The sequence below is a fragment of the Pezoporus wallicus genome, unplaced genomic scaffold (assembly GCF_028554395.1).
Source record: "Pezoporus wallicus isolate ANWC-B61680 ecotype Strahan unplaced genomic scaffold, APGP_CSIRO_Pwel_v1 contig_6789, whole genome shotgun sequence".
Classification (NCBI taxonomy): Eukaryota; Metazoa; Chordata; class Aves; order Psittaciformes; family Psittacidae; genus Pezoporus; species Pezoporus wallicus.
Window position 1 is genome coordinate 807280 of NW_026637361.1, and position 17778 is coordinate 825057.

At 38.6% G+C, this 17778-nt stretch overlaps 1 protein-coding gene across 17 annotated transcripts in view; it reads left to right on the forward strand.

The window, feature by feature from the left end:
* AFG2A (AFG2 AAA ATPase homolog A) overlaps positions 1 to 17778 on the forward strand; it is a 227132-nt gene that overhangs the window by 46932 nt on the left and 162422 nt on the right. For 8 of the 17 annotated variants that reach the window (XM_057405167.1, XM_057405164.1, XM_057405165.1 and 5 more), the window contains exons 13-14: positions 33 to 112; positions 13602 to 13728. In XM_057405167.1, the coding sequence (XP_057261150.1) occupies positions 33 to 112; positions 13602 to 13728 (207 nt within the window). Of the gene's footprint in view, positions 1 to 32; positions 113 to 13601; positions 13729 to 14176; positions 14497 to 17778 lie in introns of those variants that run through there. The other 9 variants (XR_008971665.1, XM_057405176.1, XM_057405177.1 and 6 more) reach the window with 3 other exon arrangements.

A 17778-nucleotide genomic window follows, 5' to 3' on the forward strand; every position in this document is an offset into this window, starting at 1 on the left:
TAGAACTCAGTGTTTTGTTGTTATTTTTCTAGATATTTAGGAAAGCCAGAGCGGTGTCTCCTTCAGTTCTTTTCTTTGATGAAATAGATGCCTTGGCATTTGAAAGGGGCAAGTAAGTTATCCTGTTACAAAAATCATAAGATGTTTTCTGATAAATGATTCTTACATTGTGCAACCACATTACTTTTCTAGAATTATTTCGTTAAATATATTAATTTCACAGCATTTGTCAATTCTACTCGAGCATATTTAACTTGGCATGAACGGGTAAGCTGGTAGAGTTCTTCCTTTCTCATCTCATTAGGAATGATTCTACTGGTTCTCATGCCATTTGGCTCTTTTCTGTGGTTTTAGCTTGCATTTATTTCTAGCAAAGAACTCCTTTTTTTTTTTCCCAGGCTTGGTGCACTGGCCTAATACAGTGTCTCCATCAAGCAAACAGTATGATCATATGTTATATGAAAGGAATTTCCGTGGAGGCTACTCATAGCCACTTATATTAAAACATTTTGCCAGACTGGGAAGAACTTCATGAAGAGATTTGGGAACATTTTTAGGTGCTTTCATGTGTGACATTAAAAGGGGGTTATTGTGCAAGCAGCTAATAATGTGTTTGTTTTTTTTTTAATATCCTGCTTTGTAATGATACTGAGAGATGTTTAGCTCGTCTGGAGGAAGATTATACCTGGTTTTACTTGCTACTGTAGCATTTAAGATTTGACAGGCTTGGTTAGTGGTCTTTCTTGGGGGATACCTTCTTATAATATTTATAATGTTGTTATAAAATACCACTACTTGTGAGCAAGTACCTGCTTATGTTTTGGTTTGCATTAAAATATCAAATCTGTGCATGCAGAAATTATTTGTCCAGTTTAAAGATGCATCACAACTTCATCTTTTTTCTGCAAAAGCAGCTCTCTTGGCATCCATACAAATTCTTTTGTGTTGCAAAAGGGACATTTGTATCAGCAGGAAAGGATAAAAGGTGTTGTTCTGACATTTCATCAACACAAATAAATTGTTTGTGTTACAGGAGGTGGCATCATATGTAGCACAGAGCTGCCCTGTGAAACTGCTAAGAAATAAACACATTTTCTATTGAAAATGTAGGATCTCATAGAATATGTCTTCATCAGCATCCTTCTCATATGCCATGTATGCAGGTGTGAAATTTGTAACTTCCTGAAATGCCAGCCACCCGGCACTATGCTCTGAAACACCTGCCTGCTTATCACAACAGAGAAGTTGCAGAAATATGTGCTGGAATCAAGCCAATGGGGGGGGAAGGGCGATCTCTCTCTGCTGTAATTCTGAATGTGTTTAGCTTTCAGAAACACCGCTTCAAGATAAAAACTTTTGGAAGAAAAAGCCATAATATATTTTACTCAGTCTTTTTTCACACAATGCCCTAGAGGTGTTGAGTTTGTTTGCTTTATTCTTTTAAGGAGTAAACAACAGAATTTTACCTTACCTGGAACCATCTGTGGGGGGTAGTAGGCCTGGCACAGCTTGCTGAAGAATGTGGTATGACCTGCTGCAGTCATGTTGTGCTGGAGACATCTGGTTTTGGAGCTTTAAAAAGAACAGGGTGGGACACAAATATTTCATTGTCAAATCTGAACCAGATGGGAGGTAAAATATGTAGCAGAGTCTTCATAAAATTCATCTGAAATTAAATGGTGTAGGAAACCAGACAAGGCACTTATTAGAAATAGCCTTTTTTTACAGGCTGACTTTGCACAGTAGGAATTTGCAAACGCATTAGGGATGCTAACAATTTGTGGCCTCTGGAGATCCATTTCCTGTAGTATTACTAACCATACTGGAGTTTTCAAGGGAACACCTGTTTATATTGTCTCCCTGTTCCCTCTGTTGGTTGAATTAGATTTTTCCACCTTGATGGTGATCACTGTATCACACTTGACTGTATCCCTATGTGGTACAGCTTTGTAAAAGTTTTTCCTCTAGGTTTAAATCCTTGTTAGGATTCTGTGAGCTTTGTGCATAAAATGCTGTATCCCAGATCTCCTGGATAGGTAATGTCTCCTGATCCTAACAGGACATGTCCAGAGGTATGGAGAAGCCTAAACTATGAAGTTGTGAGAGTAATTTAATGCATAGTTCAGATCTGAAATACAGGTGTGAAATAACAGTCAGAAATTGCTTAATGCTTTTCTTCTTCAAAGCACTTTGCTAAGTATTCATTAACCCTTTATTGCTTGTTTAGATTTGTCCTAAGCTTGTGGGTTTAAAACACAGATGTTTTGCTTCCGACCTTCTGTAGAGGTCACTAACAGTCCTTTCTCAGCAGCAGCCACCTACAAGCTGACTTTGTAATTAATATTATGGCGGAGTCTCTGTCGCTGCACAAACCATTACTCTATGGCAAACACTGATTGCATTCAAATATAGAATCATAGACTAGTTAGGGTTGGAAAGGACCTTAAGATCATCTAGTTCCAACCCCACTGCCATGGGCAGGGACATCTCTCACTAAACCATGTCACCCAAGACTCCAGGCAACCTGACCTTGAACACTGCCAGGGATGGAGCATTTCACAGATTCCTTGGGCAACCCATTCCAGTGCCTCACCACCCTCACAGTAAAGAACTTCTTCCTTATATCTAACCTAAACTTCCCCTGTTTAAGTCTGAGCCCATTACCCCTTGTCCTAACACTGTATGCCCCAGTGTTTTATTTATTAGACATTCCCAAGCCATGACTCCGTAACTGTAATACATCTAACACTCTTCCTAACATAACTGTCTCATGTAGCAATTTTACAAAATGTATGTGTATTCATTTATTAGTTTTAAGAAATAATATCTTGAAGTCAGCAAAAATTACATTAATTGGCATTGTTCAGTGTTAAAATCTATTATTTTTAAAAAGACTATTTCTTGTCCAGGCGTCTTAGAAGTTCCATATGCTTTTTTCTATATGAAATAAGCTCCAGGGTTTTTCTTCTTGTCTGTCCCCACCTCTCTCCCCATTTGGCCTGTAGGCAACAAACTAATACATATTAATCAGGAATTAAAAAATGTGGGCTGTATACATACCAGCCTTAAAGAGAAATATAAAAATCTAATCCTGCACCTCTGAAGAAAAATAGTTCAGTGTCACAATGTGGCAGTGAATTTGAAGATAATTTTAGCTGTATCCAGTTATGCATTTCGTCCTGTTACAATGCACTTCTAGTGCTCTTGGAAGGTTGTTTTTTTTTTTTGTTTTTACTTTCCTCTCTTCATCTGGTCTGTGTTGAGGGTGTTTAGAAAGAATTGAAAATAAAAAATTAGGGTCTGAATGGACTGGCTATAAAGATAAAGGGAGGCATTCACTATAACTGGTTGGAACGAATAGATAAACCTGCAGAAGAAAAGATGGTAGAAAGAGATGTCACAATGAGTTTTGAGTAGGAAAAATGATTGAGATAGGAGAAACTAATGAAGATTGGAAAGGCTTTTCATAGAGACTTCTCCTCTGCTGCCAGTCAGTGGTACGGTAGAAGCTCCAGCAATGTACCACTTTATATCTTTAAGGCAGAACAGGCATTTTCTGGATTAACATGCAGCCAGGAGCAGTTGTGCACCAGGAGAGGTGAATGACATGATGCACAGAGCATTTCCCACCACTCTGTGGTTTGTATTTGCATGTGCTTCCATGAGTAGGTTATGGCTGTTTTTTTTCTCTTTACTTTTGAAAGATGTTGTTACGACTTTGTATGAGAGGCTGCGCTCAAGTGAGACCTGTAGCATTTGTCCAGATATAGCAGCGCATGAGGAGGAAAGTTTGCCTTGCAGTAGTCCCTTGTCCAGACAAAGCTTGAGAGGCTTTACAAATTGCACAGCTGCAAAGAGTTATGGGTATTTGTTATCCCTTGGTATCCTGACCATGTAAAACCTAATTCTTCTGGCCATTAGAGGTTGCCAAGAGGGAAATGGCTTGGTAATTAGACTTGAAAGTGATGAATGAACATGAGTCTGTGTAAATGCAGCACAGTCTGTTTGCTGAACTCAGAAAAATCTCTGTGCTTTGGAAATGGGACATTGTTTATATAAGTAGGATTTTTAGAATTTTTGGGCAAGAGACATATTTGTTCCTCTTCTTATTTTTCACAAGCAAAGCATTTTCCCCTTTAACTGCAAATCTTTGTAATGTAAGATGGAAAATGTTGTAGACTAATGTGAAAGACACAGATAAATTCCATTTTCAAGGCAGGAAGTTGGGGGGGGTGGGGTGGTGAATGGACAAAATAAATACCTTGCATTTGAATTGCAGAGACCAAAACAAGTTGGTAGATGAATAATGCTAACCTTTTCAGAGTGAGGGTAGAAATGACAAAATAAAGGGACTTTGGTTCCAATAACCCAAAACTACAATATGATGATGTTTTCTTGTATACTGGGGAAGATAGCTACATTCCTAAGCTACAGTTTAAATGCTCAGAACCTCTGGAAGACGTACTGTTTTCACTTTAGGTATTTAAATATTTGCAGTCTTAACTTTTAAGGCCTTCAGGCTTCTAAATGAAGCTGTGAAGAACAGCAGCCTCTCTGCTGTGCCACCTCTGCTTTCAACAGGGACTGTGATAAATCTTCCAGTATTAAGCCAAGCTGTCTCTCTGGAATATTTTAGCACATATATTGTACGCTTTAGCACATACTACACTGTACACCTGAATATACCATTGCATTTTCAAATCTGTGCAAATTCCATGGTGTAATCTGCAGCCTCTGTCATGAAGGAGGTCACTGTATTGAATTTTATCAATGAAATCTAGGGGCTGGAACCCGCAGGTATGTAGTGAAGTGACATTAGGTAGGATAGAAAACCTGTGGGGCAGAAAACCACCTTGCACAGGGTAAATTATCAGTTGTATAGCTGGAGAAGAGATATTGTCACCCTGCTGTTACTCATGCTACGGCTAAAGAATACACGGAAGAAATGGAGTTTCCCTGTGCCATGCTTGCATTGTGGGTGACCCAATTCTAGCAGCTGGCTCAGTTAGGTAAGAAGCTTTGTGTTTCTGGATTCTGTTGGCACTGGTTGTCCCTGAACTGGGGAACATCAGCTAGATTCCCTGCAATATCTGAGTTGTGTTTGGGTATGATAGAGAGTTGAGGCGTTCAAAACTCTTGTGACTGTTGTCTGAATTCTTCAAGTTCTGGAATTTGGTATCCAAATACAAATGATGTCTGGGAAAAAAGCTGCATATCCAGTGCTAGCTTTCTATTTTAGGCCTAGCAAAGAGTGGTGAAAAAGTAAGGTTTTGAAACAATTTAATCATGTAATTTGCTTTGGAATAGCAATTCTAATAAATAGCATTACCCACAGGTTGTGTGTATGTATGATAAATATCTGCAATCCTTTCATTTTCAAACTTGTTCATGCTTTTTCCCAGCAAGAATCCTTTATGACAGTGTGTTTTAAATCTATGTTTCATCTTTCTTGTTTAAGGAAAAAAACCCAATTATTTGTAACTTTGCGGGTCTGTATTATAATTTGGACATTTGAAGTCAATGTAGACTTTCACTGACATCAGTGGAAGCAGGACTGGATATATAAACCCTTTTCTTGAAGTCATTCAATTGCATGGATAAATGCACAGGGTTTAGAGGAATTAATCAAGTCTGTTAACGTAGGTAGGCATGTTCTCCAGTGCTTGGGAGTGCTGTGGCAAAACTGACCTGCAGCGAGATGCTTCAGCCAAAGACATGAATTTTAGCTTCTGCCTGGATTCTTGCCAGAGGTCTAGTTGAAACAGATTCCAGGATTGGAAAGGTCAGAAGTAAGCATACTTGGTGATCACTTCAGTTCCTAGGGTGGCAGTGGCTATAGAAAAAGATCAGCTTACCCACACTAAATGGGCCCAAGCAGGCTACAGCTGCCTGTAGGGTTAGGACTTCAAGTGGAGGTCATCTTTTATTTATTTTCATTTATGTATTTATTTATTTTCATTCAGATTAAATACAAGGGGAACATAATTGTAACTAAAACTTGCAAATGAAATTTATTCCAGATGAAAGTGAACTACTTCAAATATTATTATAATGAAATGAAATCCAGTATAGTTACTAGTTACTACTACGTCTTTAGTAATTCCAACTGAAACTGTACTTGCTTCCCAGGTAAACATGATTGATGACAGTTTTCAACTTGATTAACTTCCAGGAATACACAGAGGAAAAACTCTGAGGAAAACAGAAAGAAAAAAATGGGAAATTTACTGTGCAGCGGGGGGGGGGGGGGGGGGGGGGAGGGGATGTGTGTGTGTGGATGTGTGTGTGTTAGGGTTTTTTTTGTTTGGTTTTCTGGTTTGGTTTTTTTGATTTGTTTAAAGGCAATGCCAGTGTTTACAGAATAGGAGAAGAGAACCCTTGCCATTAGCATTCTTCCTGTTTCAGCTAGGCATGCCAGGGCCACCAGTTGAAGGCCATGTCTAATGTCTGTCTTTTATGGACATGTCTGGAATGAGTTGCAGGCAGATTGAAATGGGTGATGGATCGCAACCTAGACACTTAAGGATTTGAAGATGTGCTTGGGGAAGGCCCTCTGGAAGAAAGCCTGTTGATTCCAAACCTGTCTCAAACTTGCTCCTTTCCTCCTTTTCTGTCTTTTCATTGCATTTCATTTTTTTCTGGGCCTACTTCACTGGCTTCTGGAAGCTGCAATAATAAGAAATTTGGGCAAATGGAACAGGCTGGTTGCATGACTATGGAGGATAATTAGGATGTCCCTGCAGTGATCTATGGACCATGTGTTTTGACATCACCTGCTGACAGCTGAGCACTGTTTCCTTTTTTCACAAAGCTCATCTTTTCTTTTTAGGAAGCTTGTTTAGAAGTTGGAGTCCACTGAAGGAGTACTGGGACTCCTCTTACTTTTCTGTGCTTTTCTCATGTCTTAAAAAGCAAACAACATGAACTGTGCTTAATTGTTGAATTGGCAGTGGGCAAAACATTTTTTTGTCCTGACATTAAAGCTAAATGTTCTACACAGTCTCTGAATTTCCCAGACTTACCCATGTTTCCTCTGGAGATTTCCCTTCTGTAGTACTTGCTCTTGGGGAAACAGGAAAGATGTGAAACAATATAGTGTGTAATAGCTGATACAGGTGTATGCAAAATGTGACAGCATCTAATTGTAGGGTACTGATGCAGGGAAGGGTTTAGGATTATATTTTTTCAGAGTTCTGATAACGCAGGCAGGAAGATTCCCTGCAATGGGAAACATTTCTTGTCTTAGCACTGAAGAGTTAAACATAAAAACTGATCACATACATAAGATTTGCATGCAGTATATCTCGTCTAGACTTTTTAATACAGTCCGTGCCTGTAGTATCTGTAGTGGTCTGAATTAATAATATGCATTGAAATTGTACCATACATGTGCCAGAAATGAATTTGGCCCAGTTTTTAAATAATGCTTGCTTAGGCCTAGGTATGCTTGTTATGCCTTTTTGTTTTATGAAATACCTCCTTTGTTGTAAGCATGTGTACGTAGAGTCAGATAGTAATTGTGGATGACAGTTTTGCAGCTCAGAACAGGAATCGTGCTTGTAAACAGAAATAAGTATGAGATGTAAAAGGTATTGTGATTTTAAGGGGGAGAGGGAAAACTCCTATAGGGGAAAAAGTAGTGATATTGCGCTGCCTATGTAAACATGCATGTCTGTAAACTAATACATTTAGTAAAGTTTGGCTTTTGAAGCCCTGGTAGCATTCAAGGGAGAAAAGTTCAAAGCTAACATAAGGGCCCACTCTGCTATCTTTAGATATAAGAATATTCTGATTGAATTTAAGTTTCAGCAGGGTACATCTGTGTGGGAGAGAGTGCTTTTTCTAAATGACACGTCAGTGTCCATACTCACTGGGAGTATTGTGTGCAGTTCTGGTGTCCTCAACATAACAGACATGGAACTGTTGGAACAAGTCCAGAGGAGGGCCACGAGGATGATCAGGGGACTGGAGCACCTCTCATATGAAGATAGGATGAGAAGGTTGGGGCTGTTCAGCCTGCAGAAGAGAAGGCTTCGTGGAGACCTCATAGCAGCCTTCCAGTATCTGAAGGGGGCTTATAAGGATGCTGGAGAGGGACTCTTCATTAGGGACTGTAGTGATAGGACAAGGGGTAACAGGTTAAAACTTAAACAGGAGAAGTTTAGATTAGATATAAGGAATAAGTTCTTTACTGTGAGGGTGGTGAGGCACTGGAATGAGTTGCCCAGGGAAGTTGTGAATGCTCCATCCCTGTCGTGTTCAAGGTCAGGTTGCATGGAGTCTTGGGTGACATGATTCAGTGAGAGATGTCCCTGCCCATGGCAGGGGGGTTGGAACTAGATGATCTTAAGGTCCTTTCCAACCCTAACTAGTCTATGATTCTGTGATTCTGCTGGGCAAAATACCCCACTGGTAGAGTTTTTGAGTGAAATTCAGTATCTGGGAAGATGCTGCAATTACTGTTTTTCTGGCATTGCTATTGGAGTAAATTGTTGTGGTTTTTTTTTTTTTCTAATGCTGTGGAAAGCCTTGAATTGCCAAAGCTATATTTCACCAGTGTTTGTGAGGGAAGGAAGTAAAACAGTGTGACAGTTAATTGCGATCACAGCAGTTGGACTGACAAGACAGACTTGGTGGTTGCTCCTTGCTGACAGGTTACCCCTGCAGAGCCCTGACAAAAAAGTCAGACTTAATAAAAATCCTTCAGGCTCTGCGAGCAAGGTGACTCTCACATGGAAGCGTGCTGGCAGGGGGCTTGGGTATTTCAGGAACCTTTTACCTCCATAGTTTGTGGGGAAGTGGAGAGTTCTGCCAGAAAGTTCTATTTCAAAGTAAAATAATTTTTTTATCCAACCATTTTGTCATGTCAATGAGTTTTATATTTGCTTTGATATGAAATTCTTTCCAGCGATTCCAGTGAGGTAAGGATTTGAGATGATAGCACATCCACAAGTGTTTTTGAAACCCTGAAATTTTGATTATGACTGTGATTCTGTTGTCGTGAGGAAAAAAAACCCAAACAAACAGCTTTCATCTGTATGTAAATCTTGCCTGATAGGACATTTTGGAAAAGAAGCTGGCCTGTACTCCCTTCTCACAAAACCTGTGTTACAGATTTCAGCTGTGTGGCAATTAATCCCTCTGCAGTAATTTATCCAGGATATTTCTCCTGAGGTCTGCCTCTTTGACCTCAGGGATCTGCCTGAGGTAGGGACATCTGTGCAGAAATGGGGCTTTTCAGGAGAGGGGCCCTCCCAGACTTTCTTCTGGTTTTGTAGCTTCACAGTTGCTGTGAATTTTAGAGTGCTGAAAATGTTATTGTGTGACTGTTTCTTGAATTTCCACATTTACAGTTTAGAAACATATAAATTAAGGTCCTGATTCTGAAGCTAAGGTGCTCAGACAGGCCTCAGTGCCTGTCTGAGTAGTGGGATGGAGAGTCAGTGGTTCTCCTTAACAGGATTTAAATGGTGATTGAAACTGAAATACATTTTTCAATGAAAATGACATCTAGCGTTGTGAAAAAACATTAATTCCATTGGCTTTGTAAGTGTTCTAGGTTGTCAGATGATGCAAGTGTACATTTGCTTTAGCTCGCAGTGGTGATGCTTACCAAATTTCACCATGAGGTGAAACCATAATGAATACATTTTCAGACTGTTTTCTGTTTTTAGGTTTCAAGTGTTAAAAAAATCGTTTATATAAGGGAGATAGAAAAAGAACGTAAGCAATTAAAAGTGCATGAAAGAAGTCAGTTGCTGTCAAACAAACAAATAAAAAGCCTGTAGCATGAAGCGTAACAGATTTAAATCAAGTGATTTCATACATCTGGTTATGTCCAGAAACAAAATCTCCTTGGCTTGAAGAGCTATATAAGCTAGGGAACTGTATATATTCCATGATGCAGTGATAGAATCAGGCTGCGGTTGCTTTTTATGTGCCCAGGAAGATGTATGAGAGTGGCTTAAGGTGTCTAAGGGGAAATGTCACTGCCCACTGAGATCTGAATCCAGCTGGTTAGAACAGTCTTTGGATAAGGCCAGAAGAGGTAAGAAACTGTTCTGTGGAGTGCTCTCACCTGCTATATTAAATTTGGAGCTGGGGCTCATGATCAGTCAGTTTCATCAGACAAGGCCAGAGTTAATTCAGATTGTGAGGCTTTGGTACACTGTAAAAGTGTTTTATTCTGTCAAAATGTGTTTTGAAAGTACCTTTAGCTAAAATAAAATACCAAGAACAGGTTTTGCTTTTCATATTTGCCTTCAATGGTTGTTTTAATCCATGGATAGTCTTACCCAAGAGGCTTTTGCCATCCAGGAAGCTTCTCTGATGGTCGAGTGAAGTGCCTGAGCAGGAGCGCATATGTTCTTGGTCTGAGACTGGTGGGACACTTGCAGGATTAGCTGAAATATCACATACAGGAGGATATCTGGCTCTAAGTGATGTAATAAACTAGTAAGCAAAGACTTTTTTTGCCTTTAAAACTCCTTCATCGAGGGTTGGCGAGAAGATTAACACATAGCCTACAGACAAATGTATTTCATGAGGGCAGCATAAGAGATGACTTGAAATTCTCATGCCTTTACGAAGCAGCCAGATTCCTTTTTGCTCACACGTTTTTTATTTTGAAGTTCAAGATATTTCTGGTTAAGGGCACAACTTTTGCATATGTGCACCTGTGCACATGTCACCCTGTGTGGATTATGTGAGAGGCTTAATTCTGACTGCCTGGATTTGCAGGTGGTGTGTTGACAGGAAATTAGAGTGTACCAGGACGTGCCTTTTGAGGACTATTTCCATGCAGTTGTGATGATGACATCAATGTGTGGAGGTCAGGTGGTGGTGGTGGTGGGGAAAACATGGCCCCTTAGCTGGAAGTTGTTTTTGGCAGGGCCTCCGTGGGACTGGAGGGTTAATCATAATTTGTTTCTCTGGCTGCCGTTTGTGTCAAAAGTATGGGCAGCTTTAATGAATGTTGCCTGTGTTAATTTAAAATCCTTGCTGGGAAAACATAGGGAAATGGAAAAATGCATACTTGCGTGTCATCCTTCAGATTAACAGCTTAGGCAGCACTAGAGGTCTCGGAGTGCATGGTGCAGCTCCGAGCAGCTGCCATAGGGATCTCACTGTAAACCTGTGCCTGACTGTGACTTTTATAGGGTATCCTATTCAGCCAAAAGCTAATTTGCTGTAGACTCTGTTCTAAAAATGGTGTATTGTATGGCAGCTTAGTGAACAATGTAAATAAAAGTGGTGAAATTGGAAATTCCTGGTGTCGTAGGTCCTAGACACCTCTTCATTTGGTACTGTTTGTGTTATTGGTATTTTTGCATGGCTGGTTTTAGACCTTTTTCCCTCCACTTTTAGCAGTTAATAATAAATACCCAAACAATGCCCTGGTATTTCCCTTCATTGTTTGAGCTGTATGATGCCATCAGTGTTTGCTTAACTGCAATTTTCTGATTATTTGCTTCTTAATTGCATGGAAGTCTTTGCAATGTACATTGCCCTATAACAGTGTGGATTTTCTTTACAATATACATTAATTTTACCTTTTTTTTCAGTGTGAAGCTTCCAAGAGAAATGTTTATATGGGGGAAAGATGAGATGTAATATCTGTTCTAGCCACCTCTCTTTAAAACCAGATATTTTTTCCTTTTCCCCTGAAATCCTCTAGTGTCAGTTTCAGATCATCTCATTTTTGACTTTGCTTAGCTTTTTCTTGCGTGCAGTCTGCTGGGTATAAAGTTGAGTAAACGTGAAATTTAAGCAGAATGGGAGGCCTGACTCCCTACTGAGACAAGCTTAAGTTACAAAGTTGATTTTAATTTCCTTTAAGCTGTGTCCTTCAAAAAAGCATTTACTATCCATGTCTAACACCTGAAGTGTTTTATTGTTTTCAACCCTCTATAAGTCAATAGGACTGTGACCAATGGGTATGTTAGAAATATTGTAATATCACCTGGGAATTTCTGACATGGCTGCAGCAAACCAAAAAAGCTGACAATTAGCTAACCCAAGTCCCTTCTCTAATATACCTTAGCAACCTAAATATTCTGTTAGCTGACATTTCAAAGATACTTTCCAGACTCGGTCTGATAAGTTAACTGTTTTGCACTGGAAAATTATAGAGCCAGGTGTTGAATAGGAGAGCAAGAGAATTCCTTTGGAGGACATCTGTAGAGCAACGACGGAGTTGTTACTATTGCTTTGGCTCTGAGACATTTACGAAGCGCTTTGGTTTCAGGCATGTTGGTGGTGGATGGCAGTGCTGCAGCAATATATGTGTGTAATAACAATGCAACTATCTATGAGTATTCTCTATCTGCTAGAAATAATTGCAGGGCTTATCTTTATAATCTAATATTCCTTCATGCAAACCAGTGTTTAGGTTGCTGGGTACTGCAAGAAACACATATATCATTTGTGTAGTGCATCTGCCAACATATGAGTGTATACAGTTACCTGTGTGTGGTCCTAGTATCTGCTAGGTCTAGTGTCCTTTCAAAAACAAAAAACGATATGGTGGGTGATGACCTGTGTTTTTTTAATAACATTTCAGAAATAAAACCTCTTTATGAAGAATTAGAACAATGTTATAAAGAACACAACCCTCATGAGATGTATTATTTATCACAAGTGCTTGTTCTCTTGGTTTGATTTATGCAATGTCTTCCTTTTCTGTGTTCTTTGTTTTATGTGTGAATATGTGCAGACACACACATACATGTATGTGTGCACATACTTATATGCATTAAAGAATTGTCTGGGAACAAGGTGGTACATCCTTTGCTTATTCTTTTTAAAATATTGGAAGCTTTAATGAAAACAATAAGAGTTTATTTCTGGAATGCTTTTTGTTACATATAGTTAAGCAATTTGAGTGAATCTTCCATAAACTTTAAGGTTATCAGAGTTGATTCCAAATTAAAAAAACCCAAACAACAAGAAACCAAAACACCAGAATAGTTATGCTTCGTCTGTTCAGGGTTTTCACATCTTGGTGATTTCAAAACTAGAATTTTCTGTTTCTCAGTCTTGATTTTTTTTCTTTTGTTTTCCTGGTATCTGTAGAATCAGCTGAGTTAAAGGACTGACAATGCTATTAGAAGGCGCTTGTATTATTCTCATTTGATGGGGAGAACATAAAATGTAGAGCAACTCTGCAAAATACATAACCCTATGCAGTACAAAAATTAGGTAGTTATGTAAGCACTCCTTTGGATAGTGCTAAAATAAAAGTTTGTCTGACTAAGAAGGAAATCCAGTTATTTTAGAAATATTCCAGACATCCACATTGTCTTAAACACTTTATAACCTACATAGCAGGGTCGGAAGTAAGAAAACCTCAGTTGCTTTGCTGAATACCAAAGCAGTATTCAGCAGTCCTTTAAAGGACTAATTCTGCAGTTTGCTTTTACTCACTTCACATGACTGATAAAGTTTCAGGGAGTGAAGGTGAAAATAAGAACCAGAAGGAATGCAGATAAAGAGATGGATCCCTGTAAATCGAAAAGAACAAGACGTTCTTTCCTTTCTCCAGTTTTCTAGGAAGGGAAAGCTAATGCTGGGACTTTTTTTTTTTTTTTTTTCTAAATAAGCTCTTCAGGTGCTGGAAATGTAGCAGATCGTGTCTTGGCTCAGTTGCTAACGGAAATGGATGGGATAGAACAGCTGAAGGATGTGACAATTTTGGCAGCTACAAACAGACCGGACATGATAGACAAGGTACGAATAGACACACTGTCGTATATCCTGTTCCCTGGAGAAGACCAGATTTTGCTGTAATTCCTTCCTCTGTTTCTCTCCAAACTGTTGTCTAGTCAATTTAATGATTAAAAGTAGAAGTTTTCAAATGAAGAAACGGCAAAAGCAAAGATTGTCCCTCACTTTTTTTTCCTCTCTGCAGAATATTTAACAGAAACAAAATGTTTTGTGATAGCCTTAAGTATCTTTTTCCTAGAAGAAATTTTCCTTAAATCAAGCTCGTTGAACTTGTGCAACAACATTTCTGTCAAACTGCTTCTGTAGTTTTTGCTTCTGTTGTGTTTATTTATGCATGAGTTTGTTGGTTTCATTAGTTATTTCCTTTTGAAAGATTAACTATCTCAATAGTGCCATTAGCCTGCTGCTAGCAATATGGTTTCCAAATGTAAACAGTGCAAATTCTCTTTAGGTCCTGCAACATCTCTTCTGGAGTGACAAGAACATTTCAAGTTAATAAAAATGTGAGGGTTGTAATGCTTACTGTGGAAAACCTGCAAAACCAAAACCAACCCAGCAGCCCTCTACAAAATCCACTTTAAAACTGTCTCCCACTGCTGTGGCTTCTCACAGCTAAGTGCAGTAGATAGACCAGTCTGAAGTGATTCCCTTTGTGATACATTTTGTAGTGTTAGTGTGTTTCTTTATTCCACATCTCTTCACCTTCACAACATTCATGAATTTGATGACAGGTTAATGCAATTGATTTTTCCTGAACTTTTCCAGGATTTCTTATAGGTTTCTGAAATCTTTTTAATGTTAACAGATTCTCCCATTTTAAGATGTGTCTGGAATAGATTTTCTGTTTGTTTTGGGGAATTTGGGCATAAAACATGTATGAAGCACACATTTTAAAGTAAGATTCATATACAGTGAAATCTTGGGGAAAAAAATACCTTGCTTTTTCTGATCAGAACACAGCCTTTTCCCTATTGAACCAGAGAAAGACATACAGCTGGTGTCCTGACAAAGTGTGCCTGCCAAGGCAAAGTAGAGTTATCAGAAAGTTTTCAGTAAAAGATAATAAAAATATGAAAAATATTCCGTGAAAAATATGCTTGTGCAAAAATGAAATTTTCAAAATTCCACTTTTGTCAAGCAGATTAAATTTTTCTTTGGCTCCTATTCTTTGGGTTTGGACTGAGCTGAATTTGAAAAAATTCTGTTTGTTGAACAGAAGGGAAATTTCCAACTTCAACATTGTACTGTGTTATCTGTGTCACCACCTGGGAATTCAGCTCACTGTCATTCTCCCTGTTGCTGGATTTCTCTTGGGCCTACAGGGAATGCTATTTTTTTATATTTTAGCTTTCATTTGAAATATTGGTATATTGAGACAGTATATATTTGAAATATTGGCAATGTTGGGGCAGTACTACCATGTGTTAAGGGTACCACACCTCGATACCTAGGTTCTTGATATATGCCAGCTGTACCTACATTACTGGTGCAAATCCAGACCACTTAGTCCGGTGCTGAAAGTTTTCATTTTAATATGGTGGGTAAAAATTTGGCATTTTTTGTGCATCTGAATTTTGTGGGGTGGTAAACTTTAAAGAGCTAACAGCACAATTGTGTTTAGGTGACAACATATCTTATGTGTTCTTTTCCCTAATAAAGTTGGTAGTCTTGACTCTAAATGTAAAGAAGTAGGAGCTGCCTGAGACAGTGCCACCCATAGCAGCAAGCTGTGTGATTATAGGAATTTTATTAGCAATAAACCATGAATGGATATTTTAGATTTTTATTTAGAACTATTTTTACCAAGGTATAATAACTTATGGTAGCTTTGTAGAAAGCATTTGTTTACAGAGTAGCAGAACAAAATTCCACAGGTCTGGAGGAAGGGGAGTTTTAAACTGGGATTTAAAGGACTGGAGAGTCACATGAGTTGGTATTGCTTGCGTCATGCTTCATCCAGACCAGATAGGCTATACCAGCCCACCACCATGTCCTGGGTCTGTGTAATATTTGCAGTGCATGAGTTGCACATTTTATTTTATTTTATTTTTTAATCCTGGAAGAAAGAAGCCTGGCACCGGAAAGTTTGTGCTGTGAATTTCACTTCATGGGAAATCTTTCAGTATGGGCTTTTAGTTTACTTTGTGATCAGTGATCCCTTTGAAAAGGTAACATTTTGTTAAATCAATTTGATATTTTATATATTTCACCCATATATTACAATAAGTGCGTGTCCTGTTTTCGTAGGTGTGTGATGACTCTACAGTAATTTTAATGCATTAACTTTACATATGGTATATAGGCTCAAGGCAGTCTGTGTTCTTTCCTTCCAAGGACTGGGAAGATGTCTGGTGTACTTCTTGCAACTACCTTTTCACTTTTGAAACCAATAAATGTTTGAGGAATGCATGCTTTGTAGGTTTTACAATATACACTTACAAAATTGGTAATAATCCATTCAGGATCTTCATTTATGTGACTGCTTCTTAACTGACACATATGTGATGGTTATTCTTTTGTAATTTGAAAGCAGTATTTGGGAATATCAAATGTAAGGGTATTCCCCTGAGCCTAGTGCAGACTTCACCATCTCTGTAAACACTACAGTATGTTGTTTTGGGTAGTGAATAGCTTTTGAGTCAGACTTTATAAAAAGTTGTGTTTAACGGTAAACGTGTTTTGACTTGCTATGAATGTCTAATAATAAGGTAATTTCTCTAAGATATCATCATAGTGTTGGAATAATATTTCAGTACAAGGTTGTGTCCCATGTTTGTAGCACTTAGCTACTTTGCATCTCATTCATGTGATGCTGGAAATACTTGAGGATGGTTTCTGTTCTTCATAAGAAAACAAAACCAGCATGTACGGTTTTCAGCCATGTATGGTACAGAAAATGATTCCTCTTAGAAGGGAAATATTTGAGAACAAGATGTTCTGAACATTCTTTGAAAGTGATACAGAAACAAAACACTCTGAGTCAGTAATAATAGTAAAATCTTCCCTTTTATTCTTCATTCTGTAAGTAGAATTGATATGATTAACTGGTAAATGCTTTTTGTTTCTGGTGACTTACCCACTCAGGAGTGATTTTTTTCATACCTAAAATATTTTGCAGTAATTTTATGGAGCTTCTTATGTTTCCAAACTTTCTGTATGTTCCCATCTATCAGTTGGCCTAACAGGAGAGGTCACTCATCCCCACAAACCTTGCATAAAGTATTTTGAACGCTATCATTTACTTAGCTTGAAATTAAATGTTCTATTCAGACATATATGTAGACAAATTTTCAGGTGTAGTCTGAAAAATTTCCATGAAAGAAAACCTGGACCAATTCATCAGGGTCTCTGTGTCTTTTTATTCTTTTCCAGTGGAATCTGTTTTCCCAGCCTTTTAGTACCGGGTTTATTTCCTGGGTGAGAAGGGTGAATTGCTATCATTACCTGCCCATGCAGATATCTTTTTTCCTCTGAAGAAGTTTCAATCTCCATTAGCAAGAGTACAGTGAAAGCAGAGAGTCTGTCCGACCTGGGGACCTTAGTGAAAGTTTTAGCACAGGAAGCAAGATGCATGTTGCTGGGGGTCAGATAGTTTTAGCTCCTGCTGAGCCAGATTTGAATGTCAGACACGTTAGCTGTGATGTAAAACACAAGGCGCTGAGTGAAGTGATGGCCTGTGGTGTAGGATGACATCCTGGTGCTCCTGACAGCTTCACTTCTCCTTATTGTGGGGTGCAGAAAAGATGTATCCTCAAATATGCTATTTGCATAAGAATGACAGGATGTGATGGGACAAATGAAGATTGATGAGATGCTGTGCTGTCAAGTGTTGCCTGTTGTCTCTAGATTGATGATGGTCTGGATTTTGTCTGTGCTCATGGGATTCAGTGTAGTTTAAACCAGAAACTGTCCTGGTAGGCTGAATACTGAAGAGCTGTATCTTTGCAAATTCTCTGTTAGTACAGGAGGGCTTGGCTCCCACTCTTAAAGTATCTTGCGTATTGGTATATGAAACATGTGTTCTGTGTATTGTATCAGTGCAGATTTTTGCAT